Here is a 22,972-nt window from a genome sequence, read left to right as displayed (position 1 = left end):
ACTAATTTACAACGTTGGAATGAGGAAGTGAGGAAGTGCCATCAGAGTGGATGATGAAGCAGCTGCTCCCCTCTGTGGCCAGAATCGAACATCCCCTCAGGAGAAGGTTAAATTGCCTCTGCGTCTGTCTGTCTGTTGTCTCTGTCTCGGTTCGATGTGTTTATGGGCATTGAATGTTTGCCCTATATGTACATAATGTTATCCGCCCTGAGTCCCCTTCGGGGTGAGAAGGGCGGAATATAAATACTGTAAATAAATAGCCACCCCTCCACATTAACTGGGGTAAACTGAAGAAAAGTACTGCCCAAAGCTACGATCATCTGTAATGATTTTTAAGATACGTTTTGGTCAAGTCACAGGATTTTAGTAGAATATGGTGTTTATATTCAAGTAAACATATTTTTTATTGTTTCAAAGAAAAATTCATTCTATCATAATTGAGCTTGTTAAGAAATATAAATTCTCCCACAACAGTTTTGTGATAAACGTGTTTTCCTTCAGTCTACAGAAATAAGTTTGGAATTGCTGCAGAAATTCTTAAATGAAGTTTACCTGGCTGGAGCAAAAGGATATATATAATTAGTTGACTTGAGTTCTGTCAGGGAGGAGCAAATATTACAGACTACATGGTGAGAGGGGTTTGAAGCTGAAGAAATTTATCACACGATATACAGCTGCATTGTCATTGATAGAGGATATATACCAGGCCTGGGCAAACTTGGGCCCTCCAGGTGTTTTGGACTTCAACTCCCACCATTCCTAACAGCCTTGGGCCCTTTCCTTTTCTCCCTTGGCCACTTAAGCAGCCGAGGGGGAAAAGGAAAGGGCCCAAAGCTGTTAGGAATGGTGGGAGTTGAAGCCCAAAACACCTGGAAGGCCCAAGTTTGTCCATGCCTAATATATACTATCTAAAACACCCTTGAGATCTCCATACTCTTCATTATCGCCCTTGTGCCAATTTGCCAGTACATGGTCCCACAAATCAGCTATTCTTTATGCAGTTGTAAAATTCTAACATTTCAAAACAAAAAAGGAAATATAAATAACTATAAAATATAAGAAAACCCACCAGTTTGGGAATAGTAGGGGGGAGAGGGTGAGGAGAATCCTAGCCCCTGACATTGCTTTACTGCCATCACAAAAGTAAAAGGATTTCATCACATCAAGTTTTATGACAAGAGTGGTCCAGAATTAGGACCTATTGACAGATTTTACCCATAATCATTAGGGATGAGGAAATCTTGGGGCGGGCCGTTGAGGCAGACCAGCAGAAGGATGCACATGGTGTTATATGATAGAGACCATAATCAAAAGTGTTAGTCCAGCTGCAGTGTCTGTTTGCCTGCCTCACACAGTAAAGTACTTTTTTTTAAAAAGAGAGTTGTCGAAGGCTTTCATGGCCAGAATCACTGGGTTGCTGTGAGTTTTCCAGGCTGTATAGAGAAATTGCTTCTGGAACAGGGCCATACAGGCCGGAAAACTCACAGCAATTTAGAAAGTTGGTTGTTCTATCAAATAAATTACCTGTCTTTTCAGTTAACTGGGAATATGAAAAAACTGATTAGACATCTAGGATTTTGTGCTTTATTTTGTTTATTCCTAGCCCAGCAATGGCTCATTGATGAAAAGAAGCGCCTAATTTCCCAGCAGCAGCGGGAATGTGCTGTGCAGACAGAAGTCAAATCATATGCAGAAGCTGGAATCCAGAATATTTTGGAATCAGAAATTGGCCCTTCTGTAACTGAGCAGAACAAGAAGAAATTGGTACAGCTAGAACTTTTACGCAAATACTCTTTGAGGAAAGCAGAAAGACATCTAAGTCGGAAAAAGGTTAAACTGCACCTGGAGAGGATTGTAAAGAAGCAAAAATTGTTAGAAGCCAAGAAAAATCTGGAACAGTTGGAAGCTAGCTGCTGGATCAGTGAAGATAATGTGAAACCTTCCCAATCACTGAACCAAGATAGCATAGCCACTTGTTGGGACTGCAAATATTCACATCCAGAATCAAAATCATACCCCTTGAAATGTAGATGTAATGCTCCCGTTTTAAATCTTCAGCTACCACATTGCAGGTAAAAATGAATTCAATGTGCCTGATCTAGGTCAGTTTAAATTACTTTTAATCTAACTACTTAATAGACAAATCAAATGAACTTTCAGTTGATTAAGCCATCTAGTACTTCCTTACCAAGACTGAGAATTGTATTTTTTAAGGTCTAATTCTTTTCTGTTGTGTTATTTAGCTTGTTAAAATGTTGCCCTTTATTTGCTTTGAGCAGCTTTTTTAAAAGATGTCAGTTGTTTTTGCTTTATTGTCTCCTTGAGAGTGAAAAATTAGGCTTGAAATGTTTCTATAAGTAATACCTAATTATTTACTACTTTGCTTTTCCTGTTTGCTGGGGACAGTTTGCTTCCAAAGGTAACCCATGTAAGAGCAGCACTATAATATCACTTCAGGTCAGGGACAATTCAGAAGATACTGATACCCTTTTCCAGTGTGATTTTAAACTAGCCCATGCCATGTTAAGATCTGCTGACCAGCCAGTTTGCTCCAGCAAATTTTGAGAGATTCTAAGGCTTCTTATAGGTCTTAAAGATTATAATGGTCCCAGTTAACCATATTTTCTCTTGATTAGGCATGAACTCTTTCCAGGAATTGATTGTTGGGTCATAGGGGTGGGAGAAAGCTGGACCACTCTGGTGATTTAATATGCTTTCCTACATATTGTTTCTGGCCAGGAACTGTAATAATACCCTAAGCTCTTGCTATTGTCTCTGGGGACTACCTATCACCTGGAAAGTAGTCTCCTGACTTCTTAGGAAATGTTAGCAATATAGTTTTCATTATGATAAACAACATTTTTAAAGTAGTGTTGAAAAGAAAAACAAAGATATAGGAGGCTAATTAATTTCCTGTGTTTGCTTTTGATTTTCACAGTCTTTTCTTGAAGAGAAATCCCCCTCGGTTATCTACCTCAGCACCCAGCTATGGATGTTCTAAAGCTCATTCATTAAGGAAATCTCTGTCAATAGAGAATCTTCCCAAAACTCTCAAAAGTCTTTCCAGAAGAGATTACAGCCATGATGAGAGAGATGACTCCTTCACAACCCAGAAACAGATAATAAAAAATCAGAAGATACTATATTTTGGAAATAAAGGGATTGTGAAAAATAATAGTACTAATACAGATATTCTTTCTCTGATCTGTAAAAATAACCAGACAATGGAGAAAGCCAATAACAGACCAAGGCAAACCAGAACTAAGTCCCAGGTTCCTAAGAACTCTTCTCCTGACTATTTTAAGAGAAAATGTGAACCTGAAACAGCAAAACAAGGGACTAAAGCAAAGACATCAGGGGACTCAAATCGTCATTCAGAGAAGCACTTAGAAAAGGGTGAAGCTCTGGAAGGAAGTAGAAAGTTTAAGAGAGACAAAAGAAAAAAGATCCAAAGTTCACTTCCAGGAAATTCCACTAAGGAATTTAAAAAATCAACAGTAAGTGAGAAACCACCATTACAACATTTAAGTCAAATATCAAAGAATGTGAAAATAAATACAAAGGACAGTTCCTCAGTGGAACAGCCTCAAATCCTCAAGGTAGCAACTTCAGCAAGAAGTCTTACCAATATAAGCACCTCCACATCACTCTGTCGTGGTGAAAAAAGATGGCACAGTGCTGAGATGCTAAGTGTTGGGATTTCAAAAGGTGTTCATGGCCCATTGAGGAGTTGGCAAGAAGATGAAGATGCAGAGTTTTCTGATACAGATAGTAATTATTCTGTGGATTCTCTTTCATGTGGTAATGCTAAAATCTTGACAGAGGCACTGACTCGTGAGGAAGAGTCAGTTGAAATGGACACTGTCAATTTGGAAGATTCTGAAAGTGATGACAGCCAGATGTCCCAAGATTCACTTACAGAAAAAATAAATAAAACTGAAAGTGAAAATGTAAAGCATTTCCCTGAAGTCCACAAAGAAGAAACTAAATTTCATAAAGAGAATGATCTTAAGCCTCTTTCATTGATACCAAATACTTCTTTAACCAACAGTAATCTGACTATGAATGAGCGAAGCTTTTCTCTTGATAGTCTAGGTGATGTAGATGACGTATCAGGAGAAGAAGTTACAGAAGAATCAAAGTTGGAATCATTTGATGAAGTTCCTGCAGAGCTTTTTTGGAAAATGCAAAATCTATGTTCAGAATCGATAAAAAGCAACAAACAGCATAATCTGGAGCAGTGTAATGAAACTGTAATATCTGATGACTTGAATCTGAATACTAGTTCTTTCTTTCTGGATGCCAGTGCACAGCCTAGTTCTAGTAATATTTGTGACCAATCAATAAGAGAGGTCAAAATCAATTTTTCAGGACAAGCAGGATTACTTGATCAAAGATCACACATTACTGGTGAAAATCTTCCAGTTTTGGCAGATGCTTGGTTGTCCTGTGACACGAAGAATGGAAAAAGTAGCCCCATAATAGCAATGCCTTCTTCCCAAGATCATACAGAGTTTCGGGTCACTGAACTGCATCCTGTTAACAAGCCATGGATGAAGAGAGATGATTTAAGGCAGTCAGCTGCTGAATTGTCATTTGTCTCTTGTTACGAAAAACCTTACCGGGTTCCACATGAGCCAAACAACATTAAAATGCTGCTTTCATCTGCAACACCATCTGTACCTTTACCAGAAACAAGAAAATATGTTGAGATTGAAGCTCTAGGAGCCATATCATCATTTTCTCTTTCCACATTTTCCAGAAAACATAGTTATTGTGAAGTTGCTTCTTCACTTGAGTCTGTGTGTCAGCAATCTAATGATTTCTCTGAGCATAAATCAACTGATGAATGGAAGCAAACTTCTAGCTCTTTGAAAGAAACATCAAGGACAAACAGTTCATCGCAAGTGTCACTTGGCCAAGGTATTTCTGTTTCTTCGGTTTACCCTGAGATTTCCAAGGATCAAGATTTAAAAAATAACTCATTGATTTCTGTACTCAGTACTGCCTCTTCACAGAAGGGAGAAGTGTATTTAAATACTAATTTTGAAGAGTGCCTCTTTAGGACTATTGAAAAAGAAGATGAATCTGACTCTAATAGCACAAAGGATACAAAGATCCTTGAGCTAAATCATGAAGAGAAACTCTTCAGCCCATTACCTGATGGATTTTCTGACCTGACTTCAATGCTTTCACCAAAAAGCAGTTATAAAGACCGTGAACATTTATTTTCAAATGACAAAACAACATTAATTAGTGATGAAAGTTTCTACCTGTCTGACATATTAGGCAATCATACACATTCTGTTAATGATGTGGGAAAATACTCTGCTGATCAGTTGTATATGATGAGACTTGATGAAAGTAATATAGAGGTGGTACAGAAAACAAAATGCCAACAGTTATATGCAGACAACCAATTGTATGACACTGAGACAACAGCTTTTCAACACAGTGATCAGCTTCCTCTTTCAGTAGAAACATCTGAGACTGAGAAGGTCAGTATTCAAGAAAACAGAGATGTCTTAACAGAAACAGCATTAGAGGTCCCCTCTTTTAGGGAGGCAGAAGAAGAAAAAGATAAATGTGAAGAGTGGTGTTTAGAAAATGATTTCAAAGTTCATACTAAACCTTTACTTACTAATTCCTGTGCTGGTTTAAAAGCCGTCTCTTCTGAAAACAGCTTTAGCCAGGGGAAAGAATCTTCAGATCTGTGTGTGTTCTTTAATGAAAATGGGTGTTCTAGAGCAGAATTGCATTCTGATCAAGCGAGGAATTACAATGAAAAGAACTCTGGAAAAGTGCTGAGAAATGATGGCATTGTATCAACCATGGCTTCCCAAGAACAGAATCTGAGTCTGAATAAAGTATCTAGGTATGAAAAAGAGAGAGTTGTTTCTATAGCCTTAACTGCTTGTGAAGACAGCAAAAGTGAACATAACCGCAAGACAATAAATTCCGAAGAACTAACTAAATTAATAAACAGTGTCAATAAATTGGAATTTGACATTTTGGAAATGAAATATAATCAGAACAAATGCTTGCGGAATTTTCTTGGAGTTGAATCTCAAAGCCTAAATGCAGATAATACGGGAACCTCTGAAAATGACAGTTTGGCCCAGACGCTTGATGGTGATCATGAGAAAGGTGTCACGAATCTATTAACAACAGTAACACATGAAGAAATAGATAAAGAAAGAATCCAGCTGATCAGTGTTAACAAAGAGAAACCATGTGTGTCAAAAACAGCCATGGAGACGGATAAGAATATTGAGACAAACAGTATTAATTATCATGAAGTCCAAGGAAATTCAACAGAAAACAGTTGTCTTGCAGACATAAAACCAGACCCTGAAAGTACTACACCAGATGTGTTTTTCAACTCAACTGTTTTAACTCACACTGTAGTAGACTTAGTTGACACAGGTGAAGAACCTATTCAGATTGCCCAGACTCTAGAAAAAGTCCTCTGCTATGAGTCCAGAGCAGCTACAGAAAGCACTGAATGCAGGCAAGATAACACTTTAAACTCCAGTGAAGAAGATGAAACCAAATCTATTACCAATGAAACCAGTTTAATAGAAAGTTTGATGACGAACCCCAAAACTGCTCAAGAAAAAAACATTGATGGGGTCAACATTGATTCTCAAAGCGTGGATGTAGAGAGAACTGTGGCAGCAAAAAATGAAAAATATGTGAAATCAGAGTCAACAGAACTGTATACTGATAAAAATGTTGATTTATTTCAGGAGAATCCAGGCCATGTGTTTATGAATCCAAACAATGACATTGAAAGAACAAATCAATGTGATACTGAAAGTCAAGAAACAAACTCCACTGCTTTTAAATTGGAAGAAAAACAGGGTGTACCTCAGTTAGTAGAAGCAGCATGTCTGTGTGCTGAAGAAGCATATGACGATAACAGATCTACAAGTATTTGCACTCACATGGGAAGCATTAATGAAACATTGGACAATAGTAATGATAGTGGTTCAGATGGCTGTAGAGCTGTAACGACTCAGTGTAGAATCAGTGAAGAGTTTAAGACTGAGGAGAATATCAATAAATATAAATCTTCTTGTACAAATTATCTAGCGAACACTATGTCAGAACACCCAGATTTAAATTTAGTTGAAGTAGACGTTTCTAAATGTTTGCCCTCCAACTATGTACCTAAGGAAAAAGGGACAATACATCCAGTAATGCAAGTAAAACTGGCTACAACAGAGATACTGGGCCAAAGTGTCAATGTGCAAAACTCATCCACTTTTAAAACAGAAAACAATGGGAGAAATTTAAAAGAAAACAGCGGAAATTTGGAGAACAAATGTAGTAATTTGTTTACTGAAGTACTGAAAGAAGATGAGTGGGTACCGCACAGTTTTTCACAAAATAATGCTAGTATCATTGATAACTCAATACTTGCTGGCCATATGGATCCCCCACAAAGTACAAACAAAGACAGTGACTTGTCTTCGGTGGCTGTTAAAAACTTTCCTTATCCTGAAATAAATAGAAATGAAGGAAATAGAAAGAGAAGTCCTCCTGTAACAAGTAGTCCTACAATGCCATCAAGTAACTATATAAGCAGTGAAATATTTCTTCAGTACTACGAAACACACATGGACAGTGAATTAGAAGCTGAAATATTGTGTGCTAACACCGTAGAAATAAATGATTCATCTAACATCATCATACAAAATAAATACGTTACATTTCTTCCTGATCAGATGTCGAAGGGGAAGGAACACTTAGCTAGTGAAATAGCTACCTTTACTACACCTGAGCAGAGTCCTGTTAAAGATGATGGATGTTCAAAATCATGTGCTACAGAATTTCATGAATCACTAGCTGTTGCCGATATTGCACAAAATAAAGCAATTGCTCTTAAAAAACTACTTTCACCTGGAAATACAAGTAGTGAGATGGGAAGATTTCATAGCGAATTCAACAGAGGAGAGCAGAGACAATCAGAAGAGTGTTTAAAAACACTAAACATATATCAGAAAGAAAGATCAGACTGCTTGATTTTAGGAAAAACGACACCTCCTTTAATATTCGGTGAAAATAACGAGGACATAATATCCTCATTACCTGAGCTGTCTACTCAAGATTGTTTTAACAATGTTATGAGTCAAAAAGAATTAAATTCATTACAACATTATGATCAGACACAGAAATGCCCAGATAATTGCACTGAGGCAGAATGCAAAAGAAGGAGTCAAAAGTTCACGGGAGAATTGGAAAGCCAGGCAGAAACCACTGAGATTCTTGTGAGCAAGCATTTGCTGGATCTCTGTGAAGGACACTCAAGTGACACTGGGGCAACATCTGAAGACAGAGCAAATCTTTCAGGGCATTCTGATCAGGCCCTGTGGGAAAATGCCCAATATAGTGAAGGCAATGCTTCAGGGTACAATATGAACTCTTACATTTCTGAATACTCTGCTGGTGACTATGACAGTTCAACCTCACTTCCACATTTTTTGTTAAAACATCGTATAGATGAATATAACGCTGATGATCTTTATTTTGAGGAAAGCCAATATTTGGACCCTCAAAATGTCGATATTCCTGTGGGCACAGTGGGAGTTTGTGTTCCACAACAACAAAATAGCAAAATTACCAGTGACACGGATTGCACTACAAGTATTCAAACTTCTATTGTACTTAAAACTGTGGGTACTCTGGAGTCCTCAACATCACCAGATTTTCTAACTTCTTCAGTATGTAGGCCATATATTGACTCACATGATGCTTTTTTGACTCCCAGTTTTTCAACTTCATTTAGGGGTCCAGAAAGTCAGGTTATTCCAGATACCACTTGCTTGTCTTCAGAAACCTCTCATAGCTATGACATGAGTCATAGTGAAACTGAAAGGGACACTATTCTATATGCTGCTACAGCAAGCTCTCCATCACTTTCTACCTGCCAGATGCAGGAAAGTCAGTGTGATAATTTTGATATTCTTGACCAGCAACTATGTGCTTCAGAATCAACTTCTTTCTCTCTTACAAAAGAAAACCCATGTCTATCAGTATGTGATATTGAAGACAACTCTCAGAGAAGCAGTGGCAAGTGTACATTTAAATCTGAGCAAATCTTCCAGGAATCAGGTGTTCATCACGAACCGAGAAATAGAGCTCTGTTGCAAAAAAGCTTTTCCGAAGACTCCGGCAAAAGTTTGTATGGCACTTTAAATTCAGTCCATGATATAGAAGGAGATCAAAATAGATCACATGTGGATGATCAGAGTGATATAGTAAATGTTCCTACTACAAATACAGATAGTAATTGTGCATATGAAGTGTTGAAGAATAAGACAGCACTTTTTACAGCAAATCAGCCAAACATTTCTGTAATAAATAATAGCATGTCTTCCAAGTATTTATCAGAAAACAGTTGCTTGACTTTGCAAGAAGAACCTGCGTCAGAAAGGCTTGGAAAAGACAACATAGTTCTTACTTCACAAAATACAACAAAAAGCAAAGATAACAAGCAGAGGCCAGGTTTACACTCTCACAGTTTATCAGCACCAACTATTGTGGTAATACCTAATTCTGAATTTGCTTCAGAAACTTCTAAAACAGACTTTTCTGTACACCACGCTTCCAAGTCATTACAAGAATTGAATATGAGTGTTCAACCCCCATCTCCAACTGAAGACAATATGCATAAACTTGAAAGTGTATCAAAATTAAAGACAGGCAGTGTTATCCCGATTAAATATAAACCTAGATTTCAGAGGAAATCCATTCAAGCCCAGCACTCTAGTCACTGTGATAAAAGAAATGTTAGAGAACGAATTCTGGGCAGTTATTCTACAGATCTCTCCCCTGTTCGCCATCCAGTAGCTGTTACCCTCACTACTGATAATCCTATAGATACAGAAATCAGGAAATGTTCAAATAATGCTAATTCAATTCATGGATATAACATAGGTGAAAATGAAGGATTACGACATCAAATGGAGGCAACAGACAAACTACCTCAAGATAATAGAGATGCAATGCATTTTAGTTCAAGTGATATCAACCCTTATATTCATCCATGGCAGCAAGATGAACCTTGTAAGATTGGTTGGAAGCAATATGTTTTTGGAAGTGCAAGTGATGTTTCTAGCAACCCCCCTCCACTAAGTCTTGATAATCAAATGGCTATGAGGTGTTCTAGTGTAGATAACGGATTGAATTCTCAAAACTCTCCTTTCCATTCTCACCTCAGTTCTTACGCTAATGCAAGAGTATTGTCCAGCACCATAAGTAGTACAGAAGATCTCCAAGAATGGGACATTGCAAGAGAAGGCTTTGAAACTGCTCATTTGGATGAAAATGGCAAACATTTCAGCAATGTTTCTCATGATAAACTTGAAACTACACCCAAAAAAAGCTGCATTTCCCATTGTGAAAATGTGGTTCCAGGTGTGAGGTGCTCCCAGCAGTCTGGTAACACTCCTGTGCAAGTTGATGAAATTGTTCTGCTTTATCCTTCTAAATCAGAAATATCATCCAGTAAATCACACACAGTACTCACTTGTGAACAAGAAACTCAGACGGAGGCACCATCAAAACATAAAAGACAGAAGAGGCACCGCAGAAGTTACACAGATCTATCTGCAAGAAAAATCGACTCAGGCAACAGTTCAGTCCAACACCCTTCTTCTTGGTTAAGCATGCAAAATCTATCCATGCACCTTTCACAGCTGCTTCACAACACTTCTGAGCTACTAGGGAATTTTTCAGTACAGACTGCCAAAGATAATGAACACATTGGCCATAAAGCAACTGAAGAAAGCACAAGGGGTGCCACATCTGACAACAGTACTCAAACAACAGAAGACATAGGCATTCAGACTGACATTTTTGGACACTTTCAGAATGAAATCAAGGAAAGACACATCAATACCAATGTAGAAAGTGATCCAGCAAAGTCTCAGGAGGTAAATATTATTGTGAAGCTAATGCATTCAGATACTAAAGAGAGAACACCAGAAAACACAGGAAGGATATTGCAAAGCATGCCTGACATCAGAAGCTACCATACTGATACTACAGAAGATTCCTGTAAGTCTACCCTAAAGAAGAACTCCAACTCACCATCAGAAGTGCCAAAAATACCAGTAAATGTTCCACCTGCAGTTGTTCTTGGTGGCTCAAAAAATTATCCTATTGCATCGTCTTCTAAGCATGAGTCCACCATAGGGAATTGCTCTGCGTCCACCTTATCTCTGTCCCCAGAATACTACTCTCAAGATAAGCGACTTGCTGCTAAAACTAGTAGTGCAGAAGCAAGAGAATTGTTTCCTAAAAAGAGCTTGCTAGTTGACCGAGCCTCTTCTCCAATTTTGACACTTAGTGCAAGTACAATCAACTATCAGTCTTTATCAGATAAACCCACTTGCGCTTTTAAAGGATCTGATGGGCAACAGATGGATACTGCTAATTCACAGACTGGTTTTATTAAAAAGGGAGTAGGCCCACACTATAGCTTGAATTCTTGGGAGTCACTTGTAGATACATCTTCCCAAACTGAAGTAGAGAGCGAGTCTACCACATCTAGAGAAAGCAATGAAATGTGCAAAATATCTAGAAATGTTTTGGATAAGAACACAGCCAAAGAGCTTGATTCAAAAAGCTTTGATAATTCAAAAAACCACAGGTTTACCATTAACACGCACACTGCAGTTCACACCAAAAGACTCTATCATTCAAGCAGCACTTTAGAACTTTCTAGTCATGGCGATTATTTAGTTGATGACCACAGAGAGACCATTCCAGTGGAGCATTCCTTCTGTCAGATACAAAGAATCAAGGATGGACTCAACTATGATAACCTGACTAGAAATTCTGAAAGCTCATCAGTAAACAAGTCTATTAGGAAATCTTTAAGTGAGCAGCATACACCTTCATTATTGAAAAATGATTGGGCCACTGATTGTACATTTGATTCTTTTTCTCCACAATTCAATAAGAGACATAAAAAATGCCCTTTTACAATGTCTGAAATGGGTGACATGCAAGATAATAATGTGGATGATGATACCAGATCTGAAACTGAAAGTGAATGCAATACTGAAATTCTGCTAGGCGAGAATACCTCTTTAATGAAGACTCAAAGACATCGAAGCTATAGTCTTCGTGACCTACCCCTGCACAATAAATTCAGCAACTGGTGTGGTGTGAAGGGAGGTCCCCACTCTTCTTTAATCACCCTAACTCAGAGTGCTAATGATATCCATAGCCAGGAGGAAAGGAAAACAATGAGCACAACAGCTACTGAAACAGAAGAGAGATTCCTGCTTAGTGAAAGAAGGGCCAGGGAGATTGAGAGACTGAGAAGAGAGCGTGCCCAGATTATGTCTGGCGTGCACTTAAATATGAATCCGCCTCCTCTTACTGTGGAACTCACTGAAGCAAAGCTAACTTACGGCATTGGAGAAACAGATGCACAGCTGAGGATTCTTCAGAGCGGACTAGGCGAGGATTTGACAGCAATGCCCATAAAACAACAACTTTATGAAAGGTGAATTACTTTACATTTTCTTGTGTCAGTGTTAAATAGTACCCTGTTTCTCCCAAAATAAGGCAGGGTCTTATATTAATTTTTGCTCCAAAAAATGTGTTAGGGCTTGTTTTCAGGAGCAGTCCTATTTTTCCAAATTTACTTTTTAAATGAACTATATCTAGGGCTTATTTTTGAAATAGATCTTATATTTCAAGCATCCTCAGAAATGCTGAAAAATCATGAAAAGTCTTATTTTCAGGGTAGGTCTTATTTTGGGGGGAACAGGGTATTACAAGATCTGTTGGGTTGTACTAATGATAGATTTGCTGCCAAAAACATCCTTGTGTCAAATTTCTCCCTTCTGTAATGCACAGAAAGAGTATACTTTGACATAGGCAGTGTTATGAATTTCCTTGCAAGCAGACAATGCTGGAGTGTGAAAATTGGAGAAATTAGTCCCTACTCAGTTAGATTAAAAAATCTCAATCTGCCCTCAAAATAATAAGAATCTCCTTATGTAATGGAAGGTAAACAGTGTCGATAAGTCAGTCTTCAAAGGAGTAATGATTATTTCTTGATGCAAAGACTTATTCAGCATTGCCACTTACAATTTCTCTTAATACAAAACTCAATACTTCTCTGCTATTCCTAAAGACTTAAGATAGGCCATGGCATGAAATCACCAGTCATGTCTCTCCAAAATTTCTAGGGATGTGGCTGACTTTTTCCATTTCTGCTTTATGGAGATAGGCATTTTTAGAAGAAATTCTTTAATTCATTCTTGGGACCTTAAAATGAGGTTTTGCGACCCAAAGACTCTTTATTCCATACTCTTTCTATAAGCCAAGATAAATGGGAGTAATTCCAGTTAGTAACAGTATGGGTTGAACAAAGGTTCTTAGAATCAGATTTGGATGAAGATCCCCCCCCCCCCGCATTATGTGGAATTTCTTCATCCCCCTTGAGCTCTAGTCATTAAAAGTTCGAATTGAACCAATTTTAGGAAGTAACAATCTTTTTCTCCCCATCTTGTCAGGCACAGAAAATCAATTGAAATATTGAGAAAACAGAGAGAAGAGAGACTTCAGTCTTTCAGAAGGAGTCGTAGCCTCAGTCCACAAAAGCATCTCAGTCTTTTGCAGACACTGGATACAAATCAGAGAGATGTGGATCTCCCTAGCCGACGCCGTGAATACCTACAGCAATTGAGACGGGACGTGGTGGAAAATACAAGGTGGGGTGGTTATATATGTTAAAATTGTATTGAATTGCTTTGAATGTGAGCCGCTTTGAGTCTCCTTTGTGGAGAGAAAAAGCAGGATATAAATAACCCTAATAACAACAACAACAACAATAGCAGCAACTGGAAAAGCTTGCGCAATACGATAATTTAAAGATAGAACTGCAAAGACTCTGGCGCAAGCTGTTAAAGGTGGTCCTAGTGATGATCGGCACACTGGGTGCAGTGCCTAAAGATATTGGCCAGTACTTTAAAACAATCTGCACTGACAAAATTACCATTTGTCAGCTGCAAAAAGCCACCCTACTCGGATCGACACACATTATTTGCCAATACATCACATAGTCCTAGACACTTGGGAAATGATCCAATACAACAGCCAGTGATCTTGTTTGCTGTGTACTAATCTTGTTGTGTATCTAATGATGATGATGATGATAATCCCTGATCTGCCTTTTGACTGGCCAGGAGGATTTTTTCTCTGATCAAGTTTAGACTTTTATAGAATTCCTCTGGATGTAATGACACACATTTCCGTAGCTGGTGTTGGATTAGTTCACAAATAAGATGGTTTGCCGATGAAATAAGTCTTTCATATGAACCTGTTGATAACCCCAAAGGCTAAATTCCAACTGTTGACACCTGCTGAAGTAGACCTATTTAAAGTATTGACTTGCCAAGTTCCTGTTGATCCATTGGGTTTGTTTTAGCTGGGCTGACAGTTGAGTTTAGAAGCATCCCACCATTAAGAAAGTTAAATTGTTGAGTGCTCAAGAACATGTCTGTTCAATAGCAACATCCGAAGAGGTGAGATGGATTTGTTTTTCATCTTGCTTTAGACATAAAGTAAAAATGTTACTTTCATCATATGTAAAGTTTCTTGTTGCTTTTTAATTTTAATTTTAATATTCTAATAGGGGCTACTTATTTAACACTATTTTAGTTTCTACAAACAAGAAAACATGATACAGTTTTGGGAAGCCGCAGCTCAGGACTATAAAAAGAATAGTTCAACTGAAAGAACATTTGATATAGCAAACTAAAGAGGCAGGAGTTTTAGTGTAATCAGCCATTACACCAGTGTAGTGCACTTTTTGCAGGGAGGACAGCAAAAACGATTGCCATCTGGAGAAAGGTGATAGGAAATAACACAGCCTTCATCCATCATGAATAAAAAAACATGTTTTTGACTACCATTAGCTTTTTCTTAAGTTACCAATCACAGCTTTTGAGCAATAACACAAAGAGAAGTTTAGGAGACTGCATTTTTATTGGATTTCTTTCCTAAACAGTTTTCATTCTATGATTTAACATTCTTAAAAGGCATCATACTATCATAATGGAATTCATTATTTTGTTTTAGAGTTCAAGAACCAAAAATGAGGCTCCAACATCCTTCAGATATTGAGCTGTTGCTTCGAGATTATCAGAGGGCCCGCGAGGAGACTAAAACGGAAATTGCGCGTGCAAGGGACAAGCTTCGGGAAAGAGCAGAGCAAGAAAAGAGACGTATTCGAGAGCAGTTACACTCACAACTCCACAAGGCAGGTTTTTAACTATTGGAGATGGTTTGTCAGGGAAGAGATGCAATTTTCCTCCCATGACAATAGGATTTCCAAGTACAGGCAGTCGCCAAGTTACAAACATCTGACTTACAAACAACTCATAGGGATTGGATTATCAAGCTACTTTAGATCTCAAAAAATTACATTCCTAATTCCAAACTTTGAAAACTATGAAGAAAGTGCTGTGTCAGAGGGACTTCCTAGCAATACTGGTCAATAGGGAAGCTTATCTTTATGTCCCCATTGCTCCTCGGTCCTGGAGATTCCTTAGGTTTTGCCCAAAGACACTCCTCTTTGGTCTGGCCTCAGCCCCAGGAGTATTCATCAAGCTCATGGAGACAGAGTCGTAGCTCACCTCATTCTCAAAACCATTACAATTTTTCTTTATTTCAGGTACATCCATCTGAAGGTCCCATCATTAACCGAGGTTGGCTTGAACCCTCACATCATATATTAGTGCTGCAGGCACATGACTTCATTATAAACCACAGAAAAAATGAACCTCCTTCAACCCAAGTCTGTTCTTCACTTAGGGTTACTAATAATTGACTCACTAATAATAATACTCACAAAGCCATGATCTCAGCCCCAGACTATAAACACAGATCAAAACAAGTAGTGTGACAGGCCATTTCCACCTCAATTTCCTGTCCCAGCTATTTGGACCCATGATACCATGCATACAAGATTCAAGTCCACTCAGCCCCCTGCTGTGTTTTTAAAACAGTGATTCTCAATTTGGGGTCCCAGATGTTTTTGGCCTTCAACTCCCAGAAATCCTAACAGCTGATAAACTGGGATTTCTGGGAGTTGTAGGCCAAAAACATCTGGGTACCCCAGGTAAAGAACCACTGTTCTAAAACATAACACTCTTTTTGACCAAGTAAGTCTGGGATTCCTTACATTGAGTTACAGAAACCAAAAACTTGACGAAGGGGGTTCCACTCTGAGATTGCCTCCTAAACTCAGTTGCAATTCATGGAATTAAGCAGAGACTTAACACAGCATTGAATTACAGGAAAGGAGATCCCACCTGAACATTAGGAAGAACTTTCTGACTGTATGAGCTGTTCAGCAGTGAAATACTCTGCCTCAAAGTGTGGTGAAAACTCCTTCCTTGTAGGCTTTTAAGCAGAAGCTAGATGGCCATCTGTCAGGGGTGCTTTGATTGTGCTTTTCCTGCATGGCAGAGGGTTGGACCAGATGGCCCATGTGGTTTCTTCCAACTCTATGATTCTGTGATTCAATGATTACCTGGCTGAAACTAGGAGTGGGCATGTTAACTCTGGTTCACTTTAACACAGTGAGAATAAATTCTTGACCTCAGTTGCTGAGTGAATCAACTAGAATAGTTCGCTTTCTATTTCTCTCTTAATACTGATTTATTCATTATAGGAAGAAGTTAAACTGAAGACCCTTGCAAGCACAAGCACTTTGTGTACAGACTCTACCCTTAGTTTGTCTTCGGGACCCACATCTGGATACAACAGTAGTAATACAGCTACATCAGCTACTAGCATAGTTGGCAAACAGGAATACCAGGTAAAATTGGATAAGAGAAAGCTTTTCTACTGGAAAACTGGTGCTTATCAGTAACTCTCTCTCTCTTTAGGATTACAGTGTGCATCACTTGAGGTTGAGTGTGAAATTGGGGATGGGGGTATATTCTTCCAATGGTATAAGTATGCAAGCGCATTTTTATTGCTCCTAAAATCGTAATAGGCTTGTATGTGATCTGTCTCTTGGGTAAGTCTGATGGGCCTCCCATTAGGATGTAAGGGCACCACTGGAAAAGAGAGTTTTTGGTTGTGTATGTAATATTTTATTGCAAAGGAAAGTGTGTCTTTGCTCATTCAACTGTTAATTTTGAGTGTGGCTATTAGTCGCATGTGAAATGTCTTATGAAATCATTTTTTTCTTATAAACCAGATTTCTCCTGAAGATATTGAACAATCAAGAGAAGGTGGAAGAGGTCGCTCAGCTGTCAGGAATCATCAGCTTTATATACTTGAACAATGGCAAAAGGGTTCTTCATGTGGTGAGGGTTAAATAAATTGGTTGGCAATGAGCAACGCATCAAGCATGTGAAAAATGGGTCATCTGTTTTTTTAAAAGGTTAAATCAAATATCCACAGAATTAAAAATGTGTTTCACATATTAGTAATTTGATTTAAAAAGTGTTGGGTAGGTGTGAATAGCAAGCATGCCATAATAGAATAAGGGCTATTTGACATCTTCCAATAAAATGTCATCTTTTTTCTCTTTATATAGCAAATTCAGAAAACATTAATTAGGGAACATGCATTTTCTTGTATGCTTAAAAACTATAATTTTCCTTCAAATCAGTGGTTCTCAACCTATGGGTTCCCAGGTGTTTTGGCCTAGAACTCCCAGAAATCCCAGCCAGTTTACCAGCTGTTAGGATTTCTGGGAGTTGAAGACCAAAACATCTGGGGACCTACAGGTTGAGAACCACTGCTTCAAATACTACAGAAAATACACATTATAATAATTCATAAGAGATACAATGTCAGTATCGGAGCGAGTTGGTGCAATAGAGTTCACTGGTCTGATGTTAACTTTTGTTACGGATGTTTTCCCCAAATCCCTATCACTAGTGATGAGCTAATGCCACTCAGCTTGGTTCAGAATGAAGTCACCAATTGTAATCCTGATTGATTAGCCTTTTCTCCTTATTTTTCAAGGGTTCTCATGGTGACTCATAGTGATTTACGCATGCACTCTTTTCCAGTATTTTTATGTTCCCATTTGTCACTTAGGAAACATATTGGGCGGGGGAGGCACCATTGCATAATCCAGCCACAAAAGAACAATCCAAACAAAACCCAGAATGGTACATGCTCCTTATTTGTCTCATTTGTTTCAGAGATTTTCCCTGTAACCTCTTCAACTATGGAGAGGGGCAGTATCCTCTCACCACTTGCTTCTAGCCACAGGTATTCCCATAGTCTAAATGTTTCGCCAAGCACATTCCCAGCCTCTCCTATGAAAGAATATGAAGATCTGTCCAAACATGTCTTGGCAAATGCTACTGCAGAGGTGAGTAGATGCGTGTTGTCGCTGGTGTTGAAAATTGGGAAATTCCAAAAGAAAATTTAATAGCTGTCCTTTGTCTGTGCAGTTCTGCTCTATATCTGTCAACCTGACAACAATGGTCTGTATTGTGTTGTTGAACACTTTCATGACCGGAATCACTGGGTTGCTGTGAGTTTTCCAGGCTGTCTGGCCATGTTTCAGAATCATTCTCAGCCATGGACACAACATGTTATTTGAGAACACAGAAATCCTGGACCACTCTAATAGAGAAGCCATTTAAATCCACAAGCATCTGGACAATTTCAACAGAAAGGAGGAAACCATGAAAATGAACAAAATATGTCTACCAGTATTAAAAAAACTCTAAAATCAGGACAGTAAATAAAGAACAAAACGCAGAAAACAGGGGAATTCCTGACAAGAAACAATCAGGGCCAGCTAATCGCCTCCCAACAAAGGACTCCCCCAGACAGGAAGCAGCCAGGCTTTGAAGCTGAAAGGCTATTCAGTGCTAATCAAGGTGGTCATTTGCAACATTCACACTTTCCTCAAGCAAACAAGAGTTCTTTCTCCCACCCTGGACATTCCACAGATAAACCCCACTTCCCTAGTTTCCGACAGACCTCACAACTTCTGAGGATGCCTGCCATAGATGAGGGTGAAATGTCAGGAGAGAATGCTTCTGGAACATGGCCATACAGCTCTGAAACCTCACAGCAACCTCACAGTCTATATTAATTTCACCAGCTATTTTTGATCTGAAATGATTTTTTTTTTTGCTTCCAATAGTAAGTGTTTATGTATCTCCAAAAGATAGGCATTTTGCTATTGATGTTAGTGTTCATGTTGGTTTTCTAGGAAGGGTGCCCAATACTGAAAGGGCTATGAAAGGGCTGTGCTTGTTGTATATACAGTAGAGTCTCACTTATCCAACATAAACGGGCCAGCAGAATGTTGGATAAGCGAATATGTTGGATAATAAGGAGAGATTAAGAAAAAGCCTATTAAACATCAAAATAGGTTATGATTTTACAAATTAAGCACCAAAACATCATGTTATACAACAAATTTGACAGAAAAAGTAGTTCATTACACATTAATGCTATGTAGTAATTACTGTATTTACAAATTTAGCACCAAAATATCACGATATATTGAAAACATTGACGACAAAAATGCGTTGGATAATCAAGAACGTTGGATAAGTGAGTGTTGGATAAGTGAGACTTTACTGTATGTGACAGATACCATTTGGATGTAGCATATACTGTTCACTTTCTGGCGGGAGACAACTTCTTACTATGCAAATTGTTCAATGAATCACAAGACAAGCCCCAGGATATTTGTATGTCCTTCAGAAAGGAACACTAAAACTTCCCTTATCAGATGCAGCAATTTTTAATGAATTTAAGGATGGATCAAAGTGTAATGATGTGTTGTCAAAGGCTTTCATGGCCGGGATCACAGGGTTGTTGTATGTTTTCCGGGCTGTATGGCCATGTTCCAGAAGTATTCTCTCCTGATGTTTTGCCCACATCTATGGCAGGCATCCTCAGAGGTTGTGAGGTATGCCTGCCATAGATGTGGGCAAAACGTCAGGAGAGAATACTTCTGGAACATGGCCATACAGCTCGGAAAGCATACAACAAAGTGTAATGAGTTTCTTACTTCCTGAGTGGTTTTTATGTTTTATGTTGCTATAAATGTTTTATGCTTTTATCTTAGAAACCTTAAAAGCTTTTATTTAAAAGCCTTTAAAGACATAAAATAGATAATGGTGATTCTGATGAATTCTAATTGCTTTAAAGGTTATGGCAGGATGTTCAAATGACTTGAAGAATCTTTACAATGGCCTGGCAACAGCTGGTTGGAAGTGAGTTTTCAACAAATACTTCATTTTTTAAAAGTGGGTTCTTTTGATCTTTTACAAATCTGCATTTGTGTTGTCTTTCTCAATTAGATACCAATGTGTGGAGAAGGATGTTCTAATTTATTACAAAGGCTTCTCATCCTGTGCAACTAAGCATGGCTTCTTGGGAGCAGGAGTGATCAAAAGACCCTTGTCCGCTGTATTGTCTTTACTGAAGGATGCAAGTAAACGACATTTATTTGATAAAACGGTTACTACAGCTCAAGTATATAAGAAAATAACCAGCAATATTGAGCTAGGTGGGTATACTTTTATCGGTTTTTCCCTTCCAACTTAACAGAAACGAGTTCATTATTATCAATAGGCTGGATTTTTCTTATTGTTGTTAATAGGAGTTCATTAGAGCTCAAAGCTGTAGCAGAGAAGCTATCAGTAAAATGCCACCTATTTAAAATTGCATTTCAAGTTGTGGGTTATATTGAGCGCTGAGTATCTGCTGGGGTTTGGTTCCAGAACTGCCCTGTGATTAACAAATTCCATGGTTGGTCAAATCCTGTTCTGTACAGTGTCATAGTAAACTGTTGTCCCTTATAGAAAATGGCAAAAATAAGGTTTCCTTTTTTAAAATATATTTTCTCTCTGTGGACATGCGGGGCCAACTGTATACACCTTAGTGTGATGGAATCTTTTCTCAATTATATCCATGGTGTTGGGCATCTGGAAACAGTATTTGATGGTTGCATGAGTAGTGAAATGAATGTTAAAGTTGAAATCTTCACAAAGATTCCACACTGCCCCTGTATCTCAAGGTCTGATCCTGGAATATCTGTTTATCCCAGATTATATGGCAGTGGAGACTCATATAATCCAGTTTAAAGCAGATAATCTGGGATCCGATCCTAGGATATAGGGCAGTGTAGAAGGGGCCTGAAAAGGAAGCAAAGGAGAACAAGAAACAGAAAATGGGTTGTGTTTTAAAGCAGGAATGGACAACTAGAGAGACTCCAAGGGCCATTTTTCTGGACTTTGCAATTCTCACCCCTCAGAGTCATAAAAGATGTGAAAACAAACAAACAAACCCCAAATTATCTCCCCAGAAAGTGGTCAAGTCAGCCTCTGATTTTGAAAACCAAGTATTTTTCATGTTAAGTACTACCATAACCTATAACAGGCGCATTGCTGCTCCCATGAGTTTTAAGGAGAGGTTCAGAAGTGAGAAGAATAAAAGACAAGATAATGAAAGGGGTGCAAACAAAAAAGTGTTAGGATCTGCCTCCCAGCTTCTATTTTGCTATACTTGTAAATCACTTCCTCCTTTCGTAAATGTAACTGTCAACATCTCATTCCACCTTGATCACTGTGCTTTTTTGTGCTGTTTGAAAAGCTGTGTGAATGAATGCAAAATTAGCTGTTAACAGTTTCTACTGTTTGTATTTATTTATAGTGTACGTGGTGAGTGATGTTTCTTTGTGTTACCAAAAGCAGCCAAGAGACTTCTGTTGCATTTCTGTAGAAGCCAGAGAGGTAACTATGTCAATGTTCTCCATACATCTTCAGACAGCACAATTCGTAGAAATAATAAATTTAGAGATGCAAGTTTGGAAAAAAGTATCCAACTTTACTAGTTAAAACATATAATTGTCTCCTAATATGTTTGAATGCTACCTTTCCAGTAATGCAAATCAACTAGTTTAATAACAAGCTCTTCTCTTCTAGCAAATGATCCTTGTATCATCAAAATAGCTGACTTTTTGTAGCATGAAATTCTAAAAGGTAGGGAGGGAAAGAGACAAGGGATAACATTGCAGTGTAGCTGCTTTTAACAACTTTTTTTTATCTTTCTTGTATTCAGGAGAATGTGTGCATCCTAGCTATTCAATCTGTGTATGAAGAGTCAATGCCTCATCCTTGTAAAGAAATTGTGCGAGGGGAGATCTTGTCCAGCGCGTGGATATTGGAACCCGATACAGTGAATGGAAAAGACGTCACCAAAGTTGTCTACATGATACAGGTAAGCAGCTAAGCAGCAGAAATAAATAAATGGATACTTAAATGAGATACTTGAATGAGATTTTCCTGCTTCTTGCAGGGGGTTGGACTGGATGGCTCATGAGGTCTCTTCCAACTCTATGATTCTGTTTAAGCTAAAGCTCCTGTAGCACTTAATGATGCATTTGCTCATAGTGGGAGGCTATGCAAGCATTCATGCCACTATGAGCATACCTTAGCAAAGTAAGATTTTATACAAGTTTTGGTTTATGGAAACACACAGTACACCTGTTTTCCCCATGGTGGTGTGTTACAGATGTATTGGACTACAATTGACTTCACTTCTGGGCAGTATGGCCACTGTTGGCTGGACATGATTGGGGTTGCAGTCCAATCCAGTCGACCCACTGTATCTGCAGGGGTTCTGTTCCAGCACCTTGCACAAAAAAAACAGCAATCATGCTCTATATCAGAGCTTTCCAAACATTTCATGTTGGTGACACATTTTTTGGACATTTATCATTTCGCAACACAGTAATTCAATTTTGTTGGCAAATTGGTGATTAAAGCAATCCCTTATAAGAGATATGGACATATACATAATGTGGCAATAATAAAATATATGAGGACATATCATGAAAACTTTTCATTTATATTTTAAAAATACACAATTTATTGCATATTTCATAGATTCCAGTTTCTCGTTATGTTTGGTCAACACATATGAACAAGTTGCAACAGTTTGG

At 38.3% G+C, this 22,972-nt stretch overlaps 2 protein-coding genes across 4 annotated transcripts in view; one reads left to right on the top strand and one right to left on the bottom strand.

The window, feature by feature from the left end:
* The window catches only part of lrrc57 (leucine rich repeat containing 57), a 156,674-nt gene that overhangs the window by 119,137 nt on the left and 14,565 nt on the right, over positions 1–22,972 (bottom strand). The gene's annotated exons all lie outside the window — the stretch shown is intronic.
* Positions 1–22,972, top strand: part of stard9 (StAR related lipid transfer domain containing 9) — a 124,277-nt gene that overhangs the window by 96,903 nt on the left and 4,402 nt on the right. For 2 of the 3 annotated variants that reach the window (XM_062968126.1, XM_062968125.1), the window contains 11 exons: positions 1,604–2,072; positions 2,939–12,523; positions 13,542–13,739; positions 15,109–15,293; positions 16,710–16,852; positions 17,240–17,348; positions 18,198–18,370; positions 20,176–20,240; positions 20,328–20,536; positions 21,682–21,761; positions 22,090–22,248. In XM_062968126.1, the coding sequence (XP_062824196.1) occupies positions 1,604–2,072; positions 2,939–12,523; positions 13,542–13,739; positions 15,109–15,293; positions 16,710–16,852; positions 17,240–17,348; positions 18,198–18,370; positions 20,176–20,240; positions 20,328–20,536; positions 21,682–21,761; positions 22,090–22,248 (11,375 nt within the window). Of the gene's footprint in view, positions 1–1,603; positions 2,073–2,938; positions 12,524–13,541; positions 13,740–15,108; positions 15,294–16,709; positions 16,853–17,239; positions 17,349–18,197; positions 18,371–20,175; positions 20,241–20,327; positions 20,537–21,681; positions 21,762–22,089; positions 22,249–22,972 lie in introns of those variants that run through there. The other variant, XM_062968127.1, reaches the window with a different exon arrangement.

Source organism: Anolis carolinensis, chromosome 1 (assembly GCF_035594765.1).
Source record: "Anolis carolinensis isolate JA03-04 chromosome 1, rAnoCar3.1.pri, whole genome shotgun sequence".
Taxonomy (NCBI): Eukaryota; Metazoa; Chordata; class Lepidosauria; order Squamata; family Dactyloidae; genus Anolis; species Anolis carolinensis.
This window is presented reverse-complemented; position numbering and strand designations above follow the sequence as displayed.